The sequence below is a fragment of the Zeus faber genome (genome assembly GCF_960531495.2).
Source record: "Zeus faber genome assembly, chromosome: 17".
NCBI lineage: Eukaryota > Metazoa > Chordata > Actinopteri > Zeiformes > Zeidae > Zeus > Zeus faber.
Genome location: NC_137204.1, coordinates 26,874,258 through 26,897,899, shown reverse-complemented (window position 1 = coordinate 26,897,899; position 23,642 = coordinate 26,874,258). Strand labels below are relative to the sequence as shown.

At 48.4% G+C, this 23,642-nt stretch overlaps 1 protein-coding gene across 1 annotated transcript in view; it reads left to right on the top strand.

Moving 5' to 3' along the window:
- rxraa (retinoid X receptor, alpha a) overlaps positions 1 to 23,642 on the top strand; it is a gene marked incomplete at its 3' end in the record, with an annotated part of 145,912 nt that overhangs the window by 85,348 nt on the left and 36,922 nt on the right. Inside the window, exon 3 of the mRNA XM_080018195.1 lies at positions 8,477 to 8,709. Within this exon, the coding sequence (XP_079874321.1) occupies positions 8,477 to 8,709 (233 nt within the window). The remainder of the gene's footprint in view (positions 1 to 8,476; positions 8,710 to 23,642) is intronic.

Here is a 23,642-nt window from a genome sequence, read left to right as displayed (position 1 = left end):
AGAAGAGCGCTTTAAAGGAGCAGGGTTTTTTTTGTTGTTTTCTTTTTGTCTGTTTCGCGGTGGGTTCTGGCAGTCGGGCGTCAGGGTTTGCGTCTCCCATTCATAATGCATGGCTCCTGGCTCCCGGCCCGTGAGCTGATGGGCCGCTTTGAAGCATCCAACCGCCGCCGGACTTTCTGGAAAAACAGTTTCCACGTTTTTTTTTTGTTTGTTTTTGCTGTTGTTGTTGTTATGTCGTCGGCGTACGTCCTGTACGTAACCGCTCACGTGAGATGGTTGACCGGCCGGAGCCGACGGGGCGTTTTCCCGCGAGTTTCGACGACCTCTGACGGAGGGACGATCCCCGGGTGCGGAGATCCAAGGCCGTTCAGCGGCCATTTTTAGATCACACAGCCGCAAAATTGACTCTGCCATCTTGCCTGAGGTGTACAGGAACCTCAGGCAGTCGTTTTTATCCCTTCATTTCCATACGTTAAAGTGGTAATCCGTAACGGCTGGGTCGGGTGGATTAAGTCCCAGAATTCTGTTGAAAACGGAAAATGTCGAAAAAGTTAGTTGTTTCTCAGTGCCGTGAGCTTGTTCAGGATATCTTTCATTCCTTTCTTTTGTGAATGTTCATCCGTATCCAGCGGCTGCCTTTCACCTCTTCTTACACCGTTGTGGCTGATCTCTGCATTCTTGGCGGGAAAAGGCGGACCACGCCACCGCTCTAATGGGGATATGGAGAGGAGGCAAATAGAGGAGCACATGCATAATGCAATTACACGAATGGCTGTTTTGTAAAAAGCTCCAGCTAAAGAGATGTGGGATAAATATCAAATACGGGATTTTTTTGAAGCCGGGTGTGTGAGTAGGGCGGGCAACAGTATCTCAAAAACTGCTGCGCCGTCCGACCACGGGACCGCGCCGGGCGCCGCGCCGGGCTCCGCGCCGCGATCCTCCCTGGACAGGGGACGATACCTGCGTCACAGCGTGGAAGCGCGTTCCCCGGGCGTCCTCAGCCCGCAGGGGCCCCTCCAGGCCGCGGGGGCGCCTCTTTGGGTGAAGGCGTTTGCATTGGTCGGCTGGCACTGACACGACCCAATGCTCGCGAGTGCCGCTCCAAAACCACATCATCCTTGAGGCGTTACTGTACGGCAAAGGGTGCGATTGGACTAAACGGAAGCCGTGGTTGGGGAAACAGCATTATTTTTGTCCCTCCGCCTACAGCAAAAGAAATGACAAAGCGGCCCTTTGACGGGAGGCTCCGCTGGCGCTGACGGGGGCGTGGCTTTCCCCGTCGCCGGCTCTGCCGCCGACCGCATTCCGGTGACCGCGTGATTCGGCCGCAAGGGTCTTGCTCAAAGACACCTCCGCGCTTTTTGTCAGCCGGAGCCGAGGGACTAAAATCGGCGACGCCCCCCCGTCACCAGGCGCCTGCTCCGCCTCCGTACCTCGGCCCGGACCGGCGGAGCGAGAAAGGCGAAGAGAACCGTCGCAGTGCCTCGTGAGGGGGTGTGGGGGTGGGGGCGGGGCGGGGGTCATTGTGTATGCACCCTGTGCCTCCCCAGCTCTTCCGAGCGTCTCGGTTTTTTCCTCCCGCCTGGAGTATGATGTAAGAGGTCCGCAGAGAATGCACCAAGGTGTTGTTCCCTTTTAGCGGCAGCACCGCGGCGCTCCCTCTCCCGTCGCGCCGCGGTGCTTGAGTCTGGAAGGGAGCGAACGGGGAGGGGGGGGGCGGGGCGAGCTGGCTGCGGTAACGGGCCGGGCAGCTCGCGGTGAATAAATGAAGCCAATTTACTTTTTTTAAGTGCAGGCATTACTCATGTTGTCAGGCTCCTGGCAGAGGGCCACTCTGTTATCTTACCGTTAGCCGGGGCCTCTCCCTTATCCGACCTCTCACCCTGACCTTTCACCGCAGGGTTAAGCGTACTGTATACTCTGCGGTGTGGTGTGTTTTGGGGTGGGGAGGCGGCAGCTGCGGTGGTGGCGGTGGCGGTGGCGGTGGGGTGCACGTGCATTCCCTTGGAGACCCCCTTCCCACCCCTATCCACCGCTGTCCGTATCATTGATTTGGTGCGGCGCGGGAAGGCGACCCCCGTTCCCCCTCCTACCCCCGACGGGCCACCGCCACCCACCCCACACCCCACCGCTTTCATCTCCTCCCTTTATCACATCCCCAACAAGAACCCGGCCAAAGAGAGCAAATTGGCTCGTTTCCACTGTGTAATCATGCCCAACGGCAGCGCAGGATGAGAGAGCGGGCGAGGGAGGGAGAGAGGGAGAGAGAGAGAGAGAGAGAGAGAGAGAGAGAGAGGCCTTGTTTGGGATAACAGAGACGTGTCCATGTGCCGAGTGTATAGACGTGTTTAGTGAAAAAAACTCCCTGGGTCCCTGCTTGCAAGACGGGCCCTAATTTGCTTATTTGGAGCTGTCACTTCTGCTTTGTGTCGCCCCGCTGCCCGTGGCCGGCGGACAGGCGGGGGGGGGGGGGCACGGCCGGACAGGAAAGGCTGACGGCTCAGGAAGCGCTCTGTGAGACCGTATTCCTACCGGCGATGGCAACGATCGAGCGACGCCGGGGAAAGGGCGCGGAAGGACCGGAGCGTCGCTTTGCGGGGGAGTCCCGTTGTGTCGGCCCACACACCGGGGTTTGGGGCCGCAGCTTGGGCCGGGCAGACGCCTTCGTCCACGGGGCCCTCATCCGGCACGGACGGTCTAGGGGTCAGGGGTCGGAGCGTCGACGTGCAAAGCAGTAGCAGCGGCTATGCCTCTTTGCCGACGACGCGGCACTTTTCGTGCTCAATGAAATTAATAGGTTAGAATTAGGTTCTTGGACAGAAATTGTGACATTTTTCGCGGGAAAATCTCACGTCTTCCGCTCCGAGAGAACCGCGCTCGCGCTTTGCGGCTAAACATCAACTCGTGTGCGTGGTATTGCAAATTCCACGAAGGCACCGCTCATGGCTTATTACAACATTTGGCACGGTCGGGGTGACGGTAGCTTTGTTTGGAAGCGTTTTTGATAAGGTTTTCGGTGAAGGAAAGTTGACATCTTCAATTTTGAAGATAGGTAAAAGTCTGATTATTTTGGGTCTAAATATGCTTTTTTTTCACTATTTATTAATTGAATCTACAGAAAACATGCTACATTGTGATATAGACCCATATCGAGATATGAAATGACCCATATCGGGAAAGAAGATCTTGGCCGTATTGCCCGGCCCTAAGCCGTAAGGTGAACTGGCTTGGCTGAAGGAATGGAAGCGACGCAAACACGTGTGAAGCCTCCTCTTCAGGAAGGTTAGTGACCATCGGACAGACATAAAGCACCGACGCTGCATTTTCCCCAGCGCACCTGTCCGTGAGCTTTCCTTCCTCTGTGCAAACACAACTCAACCCTCGTCAACCTCAGTTGCTTTGTTTTCATCTCTTTGCTTGGCCTCCCTGGGGCTGGGCGACGAAACCATTGTTTGAGTCGGTTTTCCTCGACCCGAAAAGACACCAACTGCCAATCGTGCAGCAGCGAATCAACCATGCGACACGAAACAGCCAATCGTACCACGGCGCGACAACCACGTGACGCGAGCAGCCAATCGTACAGCAGCGAAACAACCAAGAGACACGAGCAGCCAATCGTACAGCAGAGAAGCAACCATGTGACACGAGCAGCCAATCGTACAGAGCAGAGAAACAAACATGATCAGTTGAGCTAATGGACACTTCACCGGGGGTTTCCATGCCCGAGTCCCATAAAGAGTCGCGGCGCCACGTTATGCACATTATTATATTGCACTTGAATGTCTGACAGATGTTGGAGTCCGGGAGCGCCGGTGCTTCCTCCGCTCTCTCCCCGACCGCGCCGCTCCACGGCCGGGCAGCGTGCAACGAGGTCCCCCCGAGGTCCCCCCCCCCCTGCGGTTTTCAGTGACGCCTGGTCGGACACGGTCGGGGAGAAGCACCAGCCCCCCCCCCTCCCCCCTTGCCCCCAACAGAGTGAAGATTCGGGAGCTTTGCCGACTGTCCTCGGGCGGCGATGATGATTGTTTTATATTTGAATTATTTAATATATATACATTTTTTATATCTCTTTTTTTGTTTACATATTTAGTTAATTGTAGTTACTAAGTGTTTAGCATGAAGCCCTCAGAATAAACTCAAAACTGTAAATTGAGCATTTTTTTTATTATATAATTATTAAATACATATCGTAATAATTATCGACATCGCTCAATATAAAATAAACATTGTGATAACATTTTTGGCCATGTCGTCCAAGGCCTCCCCTCCCTCCTTCCCTCCCTCCCCTTCCTTCTCCCCTCCCGCACACACTCTTATCTAATCTCAGGAGTGTGTTTATGTAGCGCACGTTGCCGGTGGTTCTAGTGGGCTTTGTTTTCTCAGTGGAGTGGCTGACTTGTAAAACACGTTTGGCCTTCCAGCTCGACAGGTCGGGGAAGAAACGGGCGACGGGGGTGAAAGTCGCCGGCTCGCTCCCTTTTCCTCTCTCCTCCCCTTTTTTTTTTTTTCCTCCCCCCTGTCTCGTCTTCCCCGGCTCCTCTCCCGCTTCTTCGGTTTCTGTTTTCTTTTCCCCTCGTCTCGCGTCCCGTCGGGGGCTTTGGGACGGAGGGTCTGCGTCCTGGTGTAGTCGTAGGAGTGTAGCCCGGTAGACGGAGGGTGGGACGGGGTTGTGTTTCTCCCCGTGACAACAAGTGTTGCTCTATATCTGGGGCCTCGTCCCAAGGGCCAGAAACAGAGCGGGGACCCCCGAGATTTTTCTTTTATTAAAATGTTGTGTTCCGCTTTTAGCCTGGCCTATAATAACACACGTATGATGCCTTATTAACCGATTTACAGTCTATACTCAGTTAGGGTTGCTGTGCGTTATTATTTTAGATTTAGATGTATTTCAGTGAGCGCTCCGTGTGGAAAACATACATTGAAATTCACCTTTTTCTTGTTTTCACAAATGGAATAAAGGTTTCACAAATCTGACATTTTTTGAAATGCTGCGGGTTTGAAATGCTGTTTTGGCTTTTTTTTTTTAAATTTTAATGTAGTCCAGCTTTGACAACTATAAGTACAGTAAGTACTTATCTTAGATGTCCTTTGTGTCGAAAAAAAACCATTGAAATCCACCCTTTCTCTGTTTTAACCAATAAAATTCAGTTGTGTCTGTCAGAGAACACGGTACATTCCTGAAAATTCAGAGGTTTTGAACGCACCATAACGTCAGAAGTTGCGGATGGGCTGGAGTACTGAAACAGCTGCTCGAGTCTTATTTTGGAGCTTTCTCAATGTAGTTGTTTAAAACACATTTTAAAACATCTCACAAAATTATTTTGACATTGAAAAAGATTATAGCGGACCCCCTGCAGCCGGGGTCTCGGGGGTCCACAGGCCTCCGGTTGAGCACCACTGCTCCATATATTCTCTATATATTAAAAAACAAGTGCAATTTTCTCACATCAGCTTGGAGTGTGAGATACAGTACATGGAGAGGAAGAGAGGGATGAGAGGGTGTGGAAGGGGAAAGGGAGAGAATGGGGTAGAGAGAGGGTGAGGGAAATGGATGTAGAGAGAGCGAGAGAGAGAGAGAGGAAGAGGGAGAGAGAGGGAGGTGGTTGAGAGGTGGCGAGAGTGATATCTCAGCAGAAAAGGGGAGAGGAAGGAGAGATGGAGTGAGAATGCTGGAGATGGAGAATGAGAGAGAGATGGAGTGATGGCTGGAGGGCATGGTCTCCCACCCCCACCCGCCTTCCTCGAAAACACCCAAAAAACGCCAGATTGACAGCCTTAATACCACGGCTTACTTTATCTGCTCGTATTAAAACCCAATTGCAGACGGGGGCTTGGGACGCTTTGGCTCAGGGAAAGCTCTCTCGCTTATTTATATATTTATTCATTTATTTATTTGGGAATTTTAGGATTTTTTTTGCTGGCGTCGTTGGGGCCATGCTAGTTTATTCCTGTAATCATGGATGGCTCAGGGGAAGCCTTTTTATTTTCTTCTATTTCATTTAAAAAAAACGAGGAAAAAGCTCTCTTATTGATTATTTAACTTGTTTTTTGTTTATTTATTTATTTTAGGTATTATTATTATTATTTTATTTTATTTTATTTTATTATTTTTTTTTTTAATCAGGGTTATTAAAACAAGATGCAATTACAGGAATTAAACTCCGGGGATATCGCTCAGAGGATAAACATGGATCTAATAGAGCGAGATGAAGAGCTGCTGTTCGCAACGCTTTATTAAGAAGGATGTGCGCTTGTTTTCACAAGGAGGGGGGCCCTGTTTCTGTGTGTGTGTGTGTGTGTGTGTGTGTGCGTGCGTGCGTGCGTGCGTGCGTGCGTGCGTGCGTGCGTGCGTGCGTGCGTGCGTGCGTGCGTGCGTGCGTGTGTGTGTGTGTGTGTGTTTGTGTGTGTGGACAGGATGTGCAGGAAGTGTTTGGCTTGGCTGAGTTGGCAGTTGTTTCTGCAGCTGATTTAGGGGAAGAGGTGAAGATATTTCCCACGCACACACACACACACACACACACGCTGTGGAAATACCTCCGTGGAGCTGTCAGGGTCCTTGAGTATCAGATTCAATATGACGCTGAATTGGAGTTTATTCTGATTCTGTTCATGTCCGGATTTTGAGCATGTCACCGTAAAATCACTTGACATTGCATTCAATATCATTACACAGCAGTACAGTGCATTAAATGGCATCACACTGCATTACCTTAAATTACATCACACTGCATTACCTTAAATTACATCACACTGCATTACATTAAATGACATTATAGTACAGTGCACTGAATTACAATACACCACAGTACAGTGCATTAGATGACATTACTGTACAGTCAATGCCAAAATACAGAACCAAAATAGTCAAATATATCAAAATATACATGACATAGAAATTGTGAGTATATGCAGATGATTGGTGATTGGTATGTGGGTATAAATTATTACTGTGTATTCACTAAATAATTACTCGAGAATACAGTGTCATGCGGGTGTTATTCCACTATATTTAACTATATTCCAATATATATATATATATATATATATATATATATATATATATATATATACACAGTATAAGGCTTGGATACAACCAGTCAATTACACTTGGATCCACCTCCATCTGTCGGAACGGAGACAAAGGGACTCAAACCCTCGGCCATTAACTGAATGGAGCCGTCCGTCAGTTTTATTCCTCCGCTCGGGAACCGCAGAACTCAGCCACTTATGAAATATGAAATGATGGGATATGATGGATGATCCCACCTCCACCCGCCGCCGCCGCCCGTTTATCGAGCGACGGACAAAAAAAGAAAACCCACGTTTGTCGCTGTGCGAGGAGGGACGGGGGGACCGGACTTCAGGGGAGACGGAGCGCTGATTAAATAACCCGTCAGGGGATGGGAAGAGGTGGGGTGGGGGTGGAGGTGGAGAGCGGGGTGCAATGGAGTGAGTAAAACCCAGAGGAAGAGAGGAAATATTATTGTTCGGGCTGAGCGGCTAAACGTGTGAAATGAGGAGCGGGGCGCAGGGGGAGCGCGGAGGGAGAGATAATTGCTCGGTGACATTGAGGGCGACTGACATGAATGGAGATAGAGGGAGGGAGGGAGGGAGATAGAGAAGTGACGGAGGAGTGGTGGTTATCACGGGGCCTGCAGGGTCCTGTCACCACGCCCGCAGTGACATACCACACCACCCTCCGGTGTAACCCACCCTCCACCACCTTCGCCATCCCATAATATCTCCTGCGTTGACAGCTGACGCCGTGATGAACTGTTGCCGCTCAGGGGTAATTAGTAGGGAGGGTGAGAGAGAGAGAGCTGTGTGCCCTGGAATAAAGCCTGCAGGAAGGAATTTTCTTATATAGAGATAGAGTACCTACATTATATATATATATATATATATATATATATATATATATATATATATATATACAGTAATTATATATATATATATATATATATATATATATATATATATATATATATATATATATATATACTGTATTTCCTCACATAGTGACCGGGGCCTTAATTTACCTCAGCTGCAGAGGGGACCAGGCCTTCATTGGAAGCAGGCTTATATTAGAGGCAGGCTTTTAAATCTAACTCCCTCCGTTTAATAAGTACATTTGATCATATTTCAGCATGAATTTTAAATCAAACTTCCGTCTGGGTGCCAGGCCATGCAAACGCGTGCACGGTGAAAAAGAGAGAGAAAGAGCTTGTAGCTATATATATAAATATATATATATTCATATATATATATATATATATATATATACATATATTTGCATTAGCCTTGTGATGAGCACGACAACCGTAATGATAATCAGGAAAACAATCTTGTTTTGTGAAAAAGTCCCCGTTGATTCCAAATGGCCATGGGTGTCATGCTGCAACCACACAAGGAGCCATTGTGAACCAGCTTTTAACACCATCCTCCTCTGTCCCCCCCCCCCCCCCCCCTCCTTCAGACTCGCTGGCTCACGTGACGCCGCTGGGCTCGCCCACGTCCCACCGGGGGATGCACCCGTCCCTGCTGAGCCCGACCTCCATGGGGCCCTCGGGCTCCCTGCACTCGCCCATCAGCGGCCTGAGCTCGCCCATGAACGGCCTGGGGTCGCCCTTCTCCGTCATCAGCTCGCCCATGGGCCCCCACTCCATGACCTCGCCAGGCATGGGCTACGGCCCCAGCGCCAGCCCCCAGGTGAGGCCCGTCACAGACCCCGAGGGGCCGAAGCCCGTGCACGTGTTCGAGAAATAAAACTTTTGCAGAAGCTTTTTTTTTTTTTTTGTTTTTTTTTGTGCCTTGGAATCTGCATGCTACCAAGTGAAAAAATCGAAACTTGCCCAAAGGGGATGAAAGGCTTCTCGGAGTCGACCGAAAATCCATTTCCAAAGAATCTGATAGGATTCTGCGGTGAACGTAAACGAAAAAAAAAACTTGTGAGGGCCGTTTTCTCCCCAAAATCTGTGCGTACGGTTTGACGACCTGGGTTTTTGTCCTCAAAGTCTAAAGCGAGAGGGCAAAGCGGGCTTGCGCTTGTGGCCTTCGGACAAGGCCACAAGCGGTGGGGTGAAGCGAGGCCATGCTTCTCCGCGTGAGGAGCTGTTTTGAAGGGGCCGCTCCACAGACGTGGTGAGAGGGTGTCCTGGAGGAACTTCAGGGAGCAGCAGGCAACTTCCTTTGCCTTTGGTTTTCATTCATGAGTTTCATGTCGATTGCCCGGTTCAATGGCAGCGGAACAAGGACACCGTCGGGCCTTGTGATTGGTTCCTCTGTTGGTCTCCATACCCCGATGGATTCTGACCGCCACCGGGCGCCAACTCCCGGGAGCATGGGGGATTTAGCGCAGCGCGTCACAGGGAAGTGGGTCAACCGATGTGCAACCATTAGCGGAAAGTGGCGGACGGTGGAGCGATGGACTCCAGGTGGATGGTGAACCGGTGAAGATGGAAAAAAATGAAATGAAAAATGAAATGAAAAGAATGTAAAGACTGCGGTGCTTTTTATGCACGACCTGTTCACTTGTGTTTGTTTGTAGTCTCGCCCGCCTCCGATGCGGCGGCGACGCTGGCGCATGGCGGCGACCGGCTGAAGCGGTCGATGCGCTCGTCCTCCGTCGCTCCATCCTCACCAGCGTTTGTTCTCCCCCTTTCTTCCTTCGTTCATCCCCTGTTCTTACCCACCCCCGCCCTCCGTTCCTCCGCTGTCTCCCTCCCTCCTCCTCCTCCTCCGCCCTCTACCGCTCCGTCTTCTTCCCCTTCTCTCCTCCCTCCCTCGGACCTTTATTGATCCCCCCCGCTCCGCCCGCCCGCGCTTTTATCTCTCCGTCGTTTTTTTGTTCCATCACTGGGCTTCTCCTTCTTCTCCTCCTCCTCCACCTCCTCATCCTTCTCCTGCTTCTCTTTCTCCTCCTTCTCCCCCTCCTCCTCCTCTTCCTTCTCCTCTTCCTCCTCCTCATCCTCCTCCTCCTTCTCCTCCACCTCCTCCTCCTCCTCCTTCTCCTCCTCCTCTTCCTTCTCCTCCTCCTCCATCTCCTCCTCCTCCACCTCCTCCTTCTCTTCCTCCTCCTCCTTCACCTTCTCCTCCTCCTCCATTTCCTCCTTCTCCTCCTCCCCCTCCTTCTCCTCCTCCTCCTCCACCGCCTCCTCCTTCTCCTTCACCTCCTCCTCCTTCTCCTCCACCTCCTCCTTCTTCTCCTCCTCCACCTCCTCCTCCACTCCTCCACCTTCTCCTCCACCTCCTCCTCCTTCTCCTCCACCTCCTCCTTCTCCTCCTCCTCCTCCTTCTCTTCCTCCACCTCCTCCTCCTCCACCTCCTCCACCTCCTCCTCCATCTCCTCCTCCTCTTCCTTCTCCTCCTCCTCCATCTCCTCCTTCTCCTCCTCCTTCTCTTCCTCCACCTCCTCCTTCTCCTCCTCCTTCTCCTCCTCCTCCTCCTCCATCTCCTCCTTCTCCTCCTCCTTCTCTTCCTCCACCTCCTCCTCCTCCATCTCCTCCTCCTCCACCTCCTCCTTCTCTTCCTCCTCCTCCTCCTCCACCTTCTCCTCCTCCTCCATTTCCTCCTTCTCTTCCTCCCCCTCCTTCTCCTCCTCCTCCTCCACCGCCTCCTCCTTCTCCTTCACCTCCTCCTCCTTCTCCTCCACCTCCTCCTTCTTCTCCTCCTCCACCTCCTCCTCCACTCCTCCACCTTCTCCTCCACCTCCTCCTCCTTCTCCTCCACCTCCTCCTTCTCCTCCTCCTCCTCCTTCTCTTCCTCCACCTCCTCTTCCTCCACCTCCTCCACCTCCTCCTCCTTCTCCTCCTCCTCTTCCTTCTCCTCCTTCTCCATCTCCTCCTTCTCCTCCTCCTTCTCTTCCTCCACCTCCTCCACCTCCTCCTCCTTCTCCTCCTCCTTCTCCTCCTCCTCTTCCTTCTCCTCCTCCTCCATCTCCTCCTTCTCCTCCTCCTTCTCTTCCTCCACCTCCTCCTCCTTCTCCTCTACCTCCTCCTCCTTCTCCTCCTCCTCTTCCTCCACCTCCTCCACCTCCTCCTCCTTCTCCTCCTCCTCCTCCTCCTCCTCCTCCTTCCTCGGGGGCTTTTTGACGAGGATAGAAAAGGAGGAGAGAAAGGAAGTCACAATTAAGACATCAAAGCCTGCAGTGTCCCACTTTTCCCTTTTTTTCTCCCGGACGTGTCTCCAATCTCCGACTGAGCCCCCCCCCACCCCCACCCCCCCACCCCCACCCCCCCACCCTGCCACCCCCCCACCCCACCCCCTACCCCGCTCCCCCACCCTGCTCTCCCCCCCCCCCCGTTCGGCCGAGTGCAGCCGCCGGGTGTTTGTTCATAATTATGTCAGAGGGCGGCGGCGACGCGGTGCCGCCGGGGGGGCGGGGCTTCCCCCGCCGGCTTTCGTGGGGCTTATCTGGACGCTCCGAGCCAAAGTGTCCCACATGTAATGGAGTTAAAAGTGGATTAAGGGCATTTTCGGAAAACCGGACGCCGTTCCATTGCTAGAAAGCTCCGTCGAACCTCCCCCCCTCCGCCCGCGCCGCCCCCGCTCCGCCCTGATTCTCCTACGCCTGCTAATTCCTCCGCTTTCATCCGCCGCCGGCCTCCGTCCCGGAGCCCCGCGGCGGATACGCGGCGTGAATGTCGATTTCCGCACAGAGGGGCGGACGAGGGACGGCGCCGCCGCGACGGGAGGCTTCTTTGGGGGGGGGGGGTTTTCGGTTATCGAACCGGGCTTTTTTCCGTCCGCCGTCAGAGCCGCGGGGGGGCCGGACGTTTCAGATTGGCTGGCGCTCTCGGATTGGGCGAAGGGGGGCGTGGCGGCAGGGGGCGGCAGGGGGGGGCAGGGGGCGGTGGCCCAATTTCTGCCGCAGTGGCGGTTTGGTTGTTAGCCAGCGCGGTGAGGGTGGCAGCCGCTGCCGGCGACGCCTAGTAGCAGAACCAGACGTTGAAGGGAGGGAGTTGACGGTTTGAAACGTCGGTTTGAAATATGAATGCCTTCACCGGGCCTCGCTTTGATTGTTGTTTTTTATTTTTATTTTGTTTGCATTTATTTCTGATTTTAATTTTCTTGTTTTTATTTATTGATCATTCTTTGTTCGTATTTTATCCATTACTTTTTCTATGATATGTTTCCTATTCAAAGATGTTCATCCTATTGTTTAATGTTTTATTTATTATTTATTTGTTTTTATTTTATTTATTTATGTTTGCGTGATATATTTTCTTCGTGATTTATTCATTATTTTTTGGGTAAAATATTTATTCATATTTATCAAAATAGAAGAATCTGATTCAGTTCATGCCGCCAGGTGCGTTTCCTTTACCTCTGGGAACTTGACATGGTGAGGTTCGGTGTGTTTCCCTATTTCCATGAGCAAAAAGAAGCTTAACAGTCTGAAAACAATAAAGAGTCAAATATTAATAATAAAAAATAAATACAATTAATTAAAAAGAAATTATTATGTTATGGGTATGTAGGGTCTGAAAGTTATGAATATAGTGTGGTACAGTGTTATACCAACGGTACAGTGTTTTACCTGCGGTACAGTGTTATACCAGCGGTACAGTGTCATACCAGCGGTACAGTGTTATACCAGCGGTACAGTGTTATACCAGCGGTACAGTGTTATACCAACGGTACAGTGTTATAGCATCGGTACAGTGTTATACCAGCGGTACAGTGTTTTACCAGCGGTACAGTGTTATACCAGCGGTACAGTGGGAATAAACACAGACACATTGTGTACATACTGTACATACACACAAACCATACACTGGCCACTCTCATAAAAGCCCATAAAGCAGATTTCCACATCAAAACTAAAACTCATACTGTCAAAGCAGCTCTGTCTCCATGCGGCGCTGCACTGCACGGTTTTATTTTGCCATGTTGCAATAGTCACCTCCCCGCGCTAATAGCCGGTGTCACTTAAATTACGGCCCCTGGCGGGCGGAGGTTTCATGATCATTTAAAAAAAAAACCCCAACAATCATAAACGTCTTCCCCAATCAAAGACGCCGGACGGGAAACGGGGGCGGGGGAGCCGGCCGAACAAAAGTCCCCTTTCTTCCTCCGCCGCCTGGTGTCCTCCAACGGCCAAACCACAAGTAGAGACCAAAATCCTTCGCTCCGCAGCCGCAGCCCGGGCTCCTTTCCCTCCGCCCGCGCCCGTCCCCGGCCGGGACACGCCGCTCTGTTCTGTCGCGTCAGCGGCGAATTAGCGGAGGGGGCCCGGGGCGGCGGCGTCCCCTCAAAAAGCCCCTTTCATGCCGGAACCAGACGATCAAAACCAGAGTGAGAACAAAAGTTCTCACTCCGGTTTTTGTATTTTTCCGGTGGGGCGGAGCTGGCGTCAACGCGCTCCTCGCCCCGTTTGGATGTTGTTTTGGGATTATAATAGCGTCGGCATTTTCGGGGAAAGGGGGGGGGGGGGCGCACGCATATCGCCAGACAAGATCCATCGACCGACGGGAGAGGGAATTCCTCTTTCCTCGGCGGGGGCGTAATGGATACCCCGCCGTCTCCGCTTTCCCGTGGTTTTTTTTTTTTTTTTTTTTGACGCCTATTGCCCCCGTCGTCCGGCGCGGAAAAAAAAAAAAAAAAACACAACAAAGCGTCCCATCTTCCCGGGGGGACGCTCGGCCGCGGCGGGGGCACCGCGGCCTCCCGCCGCAGCTGGAAGGCGTTACCGAGAGGCTCACGCCGGGGAACGACAATGGCGACGGCTGTCGGAGCTGTCGTTTCCACTCAGGGACGTCCTTCGCCGCCGGGGGGCCCGCGGCCAGGCTCGCATCGCGGCCCGCCGACTCTCGCGTCTCCCGGGGGCCTCGCGGCCCGGGGGGGCTCGGAGCGGAGGCGGGGTTTCTCCGAGGCGCGGCCCGGCTTCTCCTCGCCGCTCCCTCCGTCGCCCCCCCTGGAGCCAGCCGTGAGAAATGCCTCGCGAAGGGCCGGCAACCCGGGCCCCCGCGACGCCTCCCCCGACATGCGCACGCACGGCGGGGGGGGGCCGGGTGTCTCTGGGGCCGCGGCGCAGAAGGAAACATCGACGTGAAGAAGGTGTCAATGTTTTACACGAAATGGAACACGCTCTTCATAAGTTCTAAGTGAGCTATGTTGGTGCGGGTGATGTCATGGTACCCCCGTTTCGGGGGCACGTCTTGTTTGGGCCTGGGGTCGCTAGGAGACGGAAACATAACAACACGGCGGCTGTGTTGAGGCCAGGAGTGTGTGTGTGTGTGTGTGTGTGTGTGTGTGTGTGTGTGTGTGTGTGTGTGTGTGTGTGAGAGGGAGTGGCGGACTGGCATGTCTTCCTGTGTGGGGAGTAATAAGGGCCCGGTCCTGGTCCCCGGTCTTTGATGGCCCCTCGTCATGACATCATGGTGGCAGGGTCCTAATGGCTGCACAATGGGGCCGTGTGTTGGGGCTCTGGGGAGCAGTTAGCTCGCCCCTGGAATGGAGCAGGACGAGGGGGGAGAGGGAGCAGGCAGCTGGGCCCGTCTCCAGAGATGTCTATATGTTATTATGTACTATAGTACAGTACACTACATGATCACACTATACTAGAGTACAGTACACTACATTATCACACTATACTATAGTACAGTACACTACATGATCACACTATACTATAGTACAGTACACTACATGATCACACTATACTAGAGTACAGTACACTACATTATCACACTATACTATAGTACAGTACACTACATTATCACACTATACTAGAGTACAGTACACTACATTATCACACTATACTATAGTACAGTACACTACATTATCACACTATACTAGAGTACAGTACACTACATTATCACACTATACTAGAGTACAGTACACTGCATTATTACACTATACTATAGTACAGTACACTACATTGTCACATTATACTAGAGTACAGTACGCTCCATTATCACACTACACTAGAGTACAGTACACTACATTATCACACTATACTAGAGTACAGTACACTACATTGTCACACTATACTATAGTACAGTGCACTACATTATCACACTATACTAGAGTACAGTAAACTACATTGTCACACTATACTAGAGTACAGTACAATACATTATCATACTACTGTATACTATACTACAACTTACTACATTATCATATGATTCTACAGTTTACGACATTATCATACAATACCAAAGTAGAGTACACTACATTATCAAACTACTGTATACTATACTACAACTTACTACATTATCACACTTTACTATACTAAAGTTAACTACATTATCAAACTACTGTATACTGTACATTGTACTACAGTTTACTACATTATCATACCATACTTTAATACAGCTTACTACATTATTCTACTATAATATACTATCCTACATTGCACTATACTATACTATACTATAAAACATCCAGCAGTAACACCACTGGCCTGTACCACACAGTGCTGTACTTAACTGGATGTTACCTTATGAGGGCTTCTGGAATGTAGTGCGTAGTTGCAACTTGCCTTCAGCTGAATTGCACATTTTGGTTGTAAATCCTCGTATTTGGGCCCCTGTGTGGGGCCCCCGAGAAGAGCAGCTGTCTGGAGGCGGCAGCTCCAAGGGAAGGAAACAACAACAACAACAACAACAACTCTGGGTTTGAGTTTCAGAGCAGAGCTGCTCCGGCCTGCAGGCCTGTAATTCACATGCCTTGGGGGCTTGGTGTATTTTAAACCCTTGGACGGGGCCGTGGCGACAACAGCGTCTGTAGACACTCGCTGACTGTCTGTAGATACGTACCAACCGTCTGTGGACACACGCTGACTGTCTGTAGATACGTACCAACCGTCTGTGGACACACGCTGACTGTCTGTAGATACGTACCAACCGTCTGTGGACACACGCTGACTGTCTGTAGATACGTACCAACCGTCTGTGGACACACGCTGACTGTCTGTAGATACGTACCAACCGTCTGTGGACACACGCTGACTGTCTGTAGATATGTACTGACTGTCTGTAGACACACGCTGACTGTCTGATTTTGGATGCTATGATGGGCTGTCTGTAGATATGTACTGACTGTCTGTAGACATTGACATTGAGTCGTGGTCGGTCTTTACGTGTGATGGACTGTGTAAAGAGAGAGAGAGAGAGTCCGTCATGGTACGTCTAGAAATGATGATGGACTGTCTGTCGATACTTACTGACTGTCTGTCGATACTTACTGACTGTCTGTCGATACTTACTGACTGTCTGTCGATACTTACTGACTGTCTGTTGATACTTACTGACTGTCTGTCGATACTTACTGAGTGTCTGTAGACACATGCTCGGTGGTTAGGCTGCTTGATGGATTGTCAGTGGCCACAGACCTGCCATGTGCTCAGATAGTGTGATGGGCTGTCTGTAGAAACATTGTCTGTAAATAGCGTGATGGACGCTCCGGAGGGGGACACTGACCGTCTGTAGATAGATGGATTTGGACGGTGTGATGGAGTATGGAGTCTGTGGGTGTGCTTGTCTGTAGCGCCGGCGCCGCACTGCACCACCTAGTGTGGGGGACGCAAAGGGGAAAATCCAGTTTGCTCCGCTGGGGGTCCGGGCGTGGGTGGGTGACAGAGGAAGTGTCCCCGTTGCGCACGGCGCTTCATCAGCCTCAGGAAATGTTAAATAAGGAAAACAGAGCGAGTATTATAGTAGTATAGTTTTTGGTATAGTAGTATAGTTTTTGGTACAGCAGTATAGTTTTTGGTAAAGTAGTATAGATTTGGTACAGTAGTATAGTTTTTGGTACAGCAGTATAGTTTTTGGTTAAGTTGTATAGATTTGGTACAGTAGTATAGTTTTTGGTATAGTAGTATAGTATTTGGTACAGTAGTATAGTTTTTGGTATAGTAGTATAGTATTTGGTACAGTGGTATAGTTTTTGGTATAGTAGTATAGTTTTTGGTACAGTAGTATAGTTTTTGGTATAGTAGTATAGTTTTTGCTACAGTAGTATAGTTTTTGTATAGTAGTATAGTTTTTGGTACAGTAGTATAGTTTTTGTATAGTAGTATAGTTTTTGGTACAGTAGTATAGTTTTTGTATAGTAGTATAGTTTTTGGTACAGTAGTATAGTTTTTGTATAGTAGTATAGTTTTTGGTACAGTAGTATAGTTTTTGTATAGTAGTATAGTTTTTGGTACAGTAGTATAGTTTTTGGTAAAGTAGTATAGGTGACATCATATGTTTCCTCTTGGACTTATAGAATGTAACTAGAAAATGAGGAATTCAACTTAATATTCCGTTTAGAGTATAAAAACTACCGTCTGTCTCACCCTACGAAGGAAAACAACAAAAAAAAACCAGGTAAATAAATAACTGTAAATAGAGTTGGAGAGGAAAGGAAGCGAGGATTCAATAAGTACAATTAAAATAATTTCAGTGGAAACCGGGAGGAAAAACCAGCTGGGTCCATCACACTTACTTATACCAAATGTCATTACATTCGTTGTTTTTTTTTATGACGAAGCCAGACGGCACGAGGAGAACAGGATCTGATTTTGGGGGACTGAGTAGGAACAGGCTCCTCCAAACCCCTTCAAGGCGAGGGACCTTGAAAAAAAAAAAAAGTCCAGACGGCTACTTGGGCGCGTCTCCAGGTCGTCCCGGGTTACGTGATAATGTTCAAATAACAAGCAAACACAACAAAGCCGAGGATCCATTTACGCCCCACGCACAAGTCGATCATTCACGGGGATGATGGTGGATGATGGTGGATGATGGTGGATGATGGTGGATGATGGTGGATGATGGTGGATGATGGTGGATGATGGTGGACGATTGCGGGTGATGGTGGATGACGGTGTCCGGTGGATCAGCGAGCTCCTCTGCAGCCCAGTGGGAAATGGACGCGCGCTCTGATCGCTATCGACCCGAGCGGGCGCAGAAGACGACGACGGAGCCTGAACCTGGAACTCGGCAGAGGTACGGCTTCATTTCCGACGCCGCCCCCGACCGGGAGACATCCTGCGGAAGGGTGCAGATGCATTATGGGAAATCTTCGGACCCGGGAGGCGGAGGCCCGCTTGCGCCCTCGCGGCCGGCAGCGCCTCGGGCCTCTGCGCCCGGGCCGAGCGGCCGGTCACGCTCCGCGTGGTTGCCTCCGCCTGCGTCCACCCCCCGCTGGGCTCCACCCTTCCATCCAGTTGGAGTTCGTCGACCCCCTCACTGAGTGTCACTGAGATCCTGAGGCGTCGCTCAGTCACATCCCCATCCAAGCCGGACGTGGAGGAAAAAAAAAACACCTACGGACAAATGGAAATTTGGGACATTCCGCCGGACGAGAGGGAAACGAGTCCAACTTCTCGGACCCCGGGGAAGGGAAGCGAAGGGAGGGTCAAAAAGGACTTCCTTATTTTTGGGGGAACGGAGGTTATCACACAATGAATCAATCGTGAACGGTGGTTGACTTGCCACTGGGTGTGGACTCAACACTGAGTAATATCAGATCATTATTGGATGGGTTCATGCACCGGTTGAGGGTTGACAGCGCTTCACCAACTGAATCCAGCGATGGCGACCGGGCGGGAGAGGGGACGAACCTTCCATTTCTCGGTGGCGTGCTTTTTCGAAACGGAAGACTTTGGAAACGCTAGGGGATTAAAAAGCTGGATTTCTTAATCGCCGACAACCGACGTGCTGCTCAATCAAAGGTGGCGTGACAAAGCCTCCCCTACGGGACAATGGACGCACTGTTTGATTAACGGCCGGGTGACTGACCGGTGGACAATGGAAATACTGGTCAGTTGTTTACTGGATGGGACCATAAAATTTAAAAAAAATAAATAAATAAAAAATACTGGTCCCATTAATAGCCGGAGGAAGAATGTATTATTGGAAATTTGGGCAATTGAAGTACTAGTCAGTGCATCATTCTGGACAACGGGAAACTCCGCTCGATTTATGGCTGAATTTCCAGCGACTGAGTGAAGAAGAGTCGTTGGAAGCTGCTGGAGCCACACTGCTTCCACTCAAAATTTTGACTTTACTTTTTTTGGTTATTTTTTTAGTTTATTGGGGTTTTTTTTGCATGTATCTTCATTCATTTTTTGGTACGTTGGGACTTTAACCATAGAAATTCCGCGACCACACCCTGGGGGGATTCCGCTCCTTGACCGTGGGGCTCCTCCATTGTTCCCCTGACACGACGCTCTGTGTCGATAAAGTTGGAACTCTGAACCAGAGTGACTTTATTCCACCAGGTGTATTTACCTGGACCAGGAGTGAGTCGTGGTGAGGATCGGTGCCTTTCTCTACGGACGATGAGCACTAAAAAAAAAGAGCTTGACAGTTTGAACATCTTCTAAATATAAGAGTCCTAATAATAAAATAGAATAGAATGTATAGTACATCAATAATTACAAATTATTTAATTAAATTATTCATTTTAAATGATACATAATATATAAAAATATACAAAATATACAAACGTAATACTTTGCACCTGATACAACCATGTGTTGTTTGGTATGGGTATTAAATCAATTATAATTATTAATTATTGCTATTTACTTTCCAAGTCATCATTAATGGATCATAATCAATAAACATAAATAATCACATCACAAACAATTCAAATGGAGAATTTTCCCTTTAATGCAGTTGGGTAAAGTATGATAAAGTATTACATTTCAACACCCAGACCTACACGTCTGCATGTTGTACATCTGTGTGTACGTCTGTGTATATATTTGTGTACAGGTCCGTGTATGTGTGTGTACATGTGTTTGTACATGTGTGTACATGTGTGTGTACGTGTGTGTACGTGTATACATGTGTGTGTATGTCTGTACATGTGGTTTTACATGTGTGTACATGTGTGTTTACATGTGTGTACATGTGTGTGTACATGTGTGTGTATTTGTGTGTTTACATGTGTGTACATGTGTGTGTACTTGTGTGTTTACATGTGTGTACATGTGTGTGTACATGTGTGTGTACTTGTGTGTTTACATTTGTGTACATGTGTGTGTACGTGTGTACATGTGTGTGTACTTGTGTGTTTACATGTGTGTACATGTGTGTGTACATGTGTGTGTACTTGTGTGTTTACATGTGTGTACATGTGTGTGTACTTGTGTCCGGGTCCCGTGCTCGCTCACCATATGTTTTCGTGCTGGTTCTCTGCCGTGCCTGTGGAAAAATACTTTGGGGGCCGTGCTGACTTGTTCCGCGGGTGAGAAAGGGGACGGCGGAGCAGGCGGAGCAGGCGGAGCAGGCGGAGCAGGCGGAGCAGGCGGAGCGATAGGAACACAGGGTGAAAGATTTATGAAGTGAGGGAGAGATTGAAAAGAGGACGAGAAGCGAGGGAAGACTGGTGTGAGAAACGAGTGCGAAAGGAGTGAAAAGCTGCTCTGTCGGCCCCAGCGCTCACTTCCTGCAAAAACAGCCCAGAGTCTAACGTACACATTCCTGCAGGAGCACACACACACACACACACACACACACACACATACACACACACACACATATACACACATATATACTCACATATATACACACACACACACACACACATATACACACACATATATATATACACATTTACTGTATACACAAACATACACACACATATACACACATAATCTCTTGAACTTGAACTTGAACTTGAACATACAGTATACACACACACATATTCACACACATATACACACACATACACATATTCACACACATATACACACACATTTATACACACATACACATATATTCACACATATATACACACACATGTCTATATATATATATATATATATATATATATATATATATATATATATATATATATATATATATACCTACACATAAACATATATATATATACACATATATACTGTATAGACACACATATATATACACACACATATATACTGTATATATATACATTCACACATATATATACACACATGTACACACACATATACACACATATATACACACACACATATATACACAAACACACAATTACACACACATGTACACACATATGTACACACATATATACACACATACATATATACACATGCATGTACACACATAAACATACACATATACAGTATATACACACTCATATGCACACATTGTAATTAGAATTTTATGCTATATTTTCTGACGAATGTATTCTATATATTGTTTGGCACAAACATCCCATTGTTTGGGGGCAGAATTGTATTATTTTTATTTGTAAAAAAAGAAAAAAAAGATAATTAATAATAATAATAATAATTATTATTATTATTCTTATTATTCGTTTTTATTCATTTTTATTCATTTTTATTAGTTTTTATTATTATTATTATTATTATTATTATTATTATTAAATACTAAAGACAAAATAAAGTTTCTATCAAAACACACACACACGCACACAAACACACACTCTCTCTCTCTCCCTGGCACATATGAGTCACAGTATCCGCTGTGTGAGTGTGTCAGTCCCTTAAATTCCTCAAACTGTGGTGGAATGTGTGTTTAGCTGCGATCCAGCGGGACGCCGGCGATCAGAGCCCGTGCCAAGCATCAAATACTCCATATTTATTTTATTTTTTAAGATCCCGCTGCTTCCCTCACCTGCTTCCGTGTTGTGGGGATTACTCCCGGCTCAGTTATTTGAGGATTTCAAATCCCTCAATGAGGTGTATTTTATCTGCTGCTGACGCCCCAATAAATATGAATATTTCCACGCAGATGGATGCAGTTTTGTTGTTGTTGTTGTTGTTGTTGTTGTTGTTGTTGTTGTTGTTGTTGTTGTTATCTTGGCAGTTTTACCTCAGGTAGTACACTCCAACATTTAGAGGCACCTTGCTGGGGACTTTTCATTTACTTTAATATTGGCTTTTATATTTTATACTGTAATCTGTTTTGGAAATCTGGATGAATGAGAATTTTGGGTGAGAGCCATAATAATATAATAATAATAATAATAATAATAATAATAATAATAATAATAATAATAATAATAATAATTATTATTATTATTATTATTATTATTATTATTATTATTATTGAGTTAATAATATTAATTAATAATAATAATAATAATAATAATAATAATAATAATAATAATAATAATAATAAATAAAATAATAATACATATGCAGTATATAACAACAACAACAACAACAACAACAACAACAATAATAATAATAATAATAATAATAATAAGGAGCTCCAGACCCTCGCACGCAATGAGCCAGCGACGCCCTGGACGTGTCGGGGGAACGGCGAGCATCGGTGTTGGTGCGGGCGTGTGTTGGTGTGGGGGTGTGTCGGCGCTGGCTGCGGTTGGCGCTGGTGTTTGTCCGTGGTGCCGTATGTTCGTGTGGGCGTGTGTTGTTGCTCGCTATCCCCCGTCCAACAGGTGTGCTTCGGATTTGAACCGCCACCGTAAGTGATCCTGAAGGAGGCCTCGCTGTCAACATTCCCAAAAGGCCACATAAGAACAGACCCCATTAACACCAGCTCCTGTGTGTGTGTGTGTGTGTGTGTGTGTGTGTGTGTGTGTGTGTGTGTGTGTGTGTGTGTGTGTGTGTGTGTGTGTGTGTGTGTGTGTGTGTGTGTGTGTGTGTGTGTGTGTGTGTGTGTGTGTGTGTGCGCGTGCGAGTGAAACACAATCTACGTCTTCGCTGATACGTGTCCAGATTAGATGCTAGGGAGGGAGGTCCCCCGTCTCCCCCGTCTCCCCACCACACGCCATGGGGGGCAGCAGGGGTGTCCGCGGTGTCCTTAAAAAGTCACCAAATACTGCTGTTATTTGAAAGGTTAGGCCTTAAAGGTCATTAGACATTCTTAAATTTGAATTATTAGGACTTAAAAGCCATTCAGTTTTCTGAAATTTCTTCAAAGTCACTGAATACAGTTGGAAATTGGAATTCATTAGGCCTTAGAAGTCATTAAATAGTCTTCAATGTTAATGTATGAGGTCTTGAAAGTCAATTCATAGCCTTGAATTATAATTAGTAGGCCTATAAAGTCATTTGATAATCATACATTTGAATTTATTCGGCCTGAGAAGTCATGAAATAGTCTTCAGTGTTCATTTATGAGGTCTTCAAAGTCATTGAATAGCCTGGAATTATAATAACGAGGTCTTAAAAGTCATTCAATGGTCTCCGATTTGAATTAATTAGGTCTTGGAAGTCATTACATGGTTGTAAATTAAAATGGATGAGGTATTAAAAGTCAGTTTGAATTTGTGACGTCCGACTTTCAACACAAACATTTTTTCAGATTTTATTGTCGGCGTGTGGTTATTTTTTGTCAAAAAGAATCCAGTTATTCTGCATCAGAGTCGACAGTTGTGGTGTTTATGAAAGTGAACCGCTGATAACACCCATGACACCATTTGTGCCCAAAGATGGACAGTCGAAGGCAGTGAAAAAAAAAGCACTGACTCCCTGGTACCTGCCGACGCCCTTTGAGCGTTGGACAGCCCCCCAAGAGAGCCATTGTCCATTCAGAAGTGGAGGAGGCGGGGCAGCCTGCCAGGGGAGGCGGGGCAGCCTGCCAGGGGAGGCGGGGCAGCCTGCCAGGGGAGGCGGGGCAGCCTGCCAGGGGAGGCAGGGCAGCCTGCCAGGGGAGGCGGGGCAGCCTGCCAGGGGAGGCGGGGGCCGCAGGGCGTCAGGCGTTGAGAGGTTA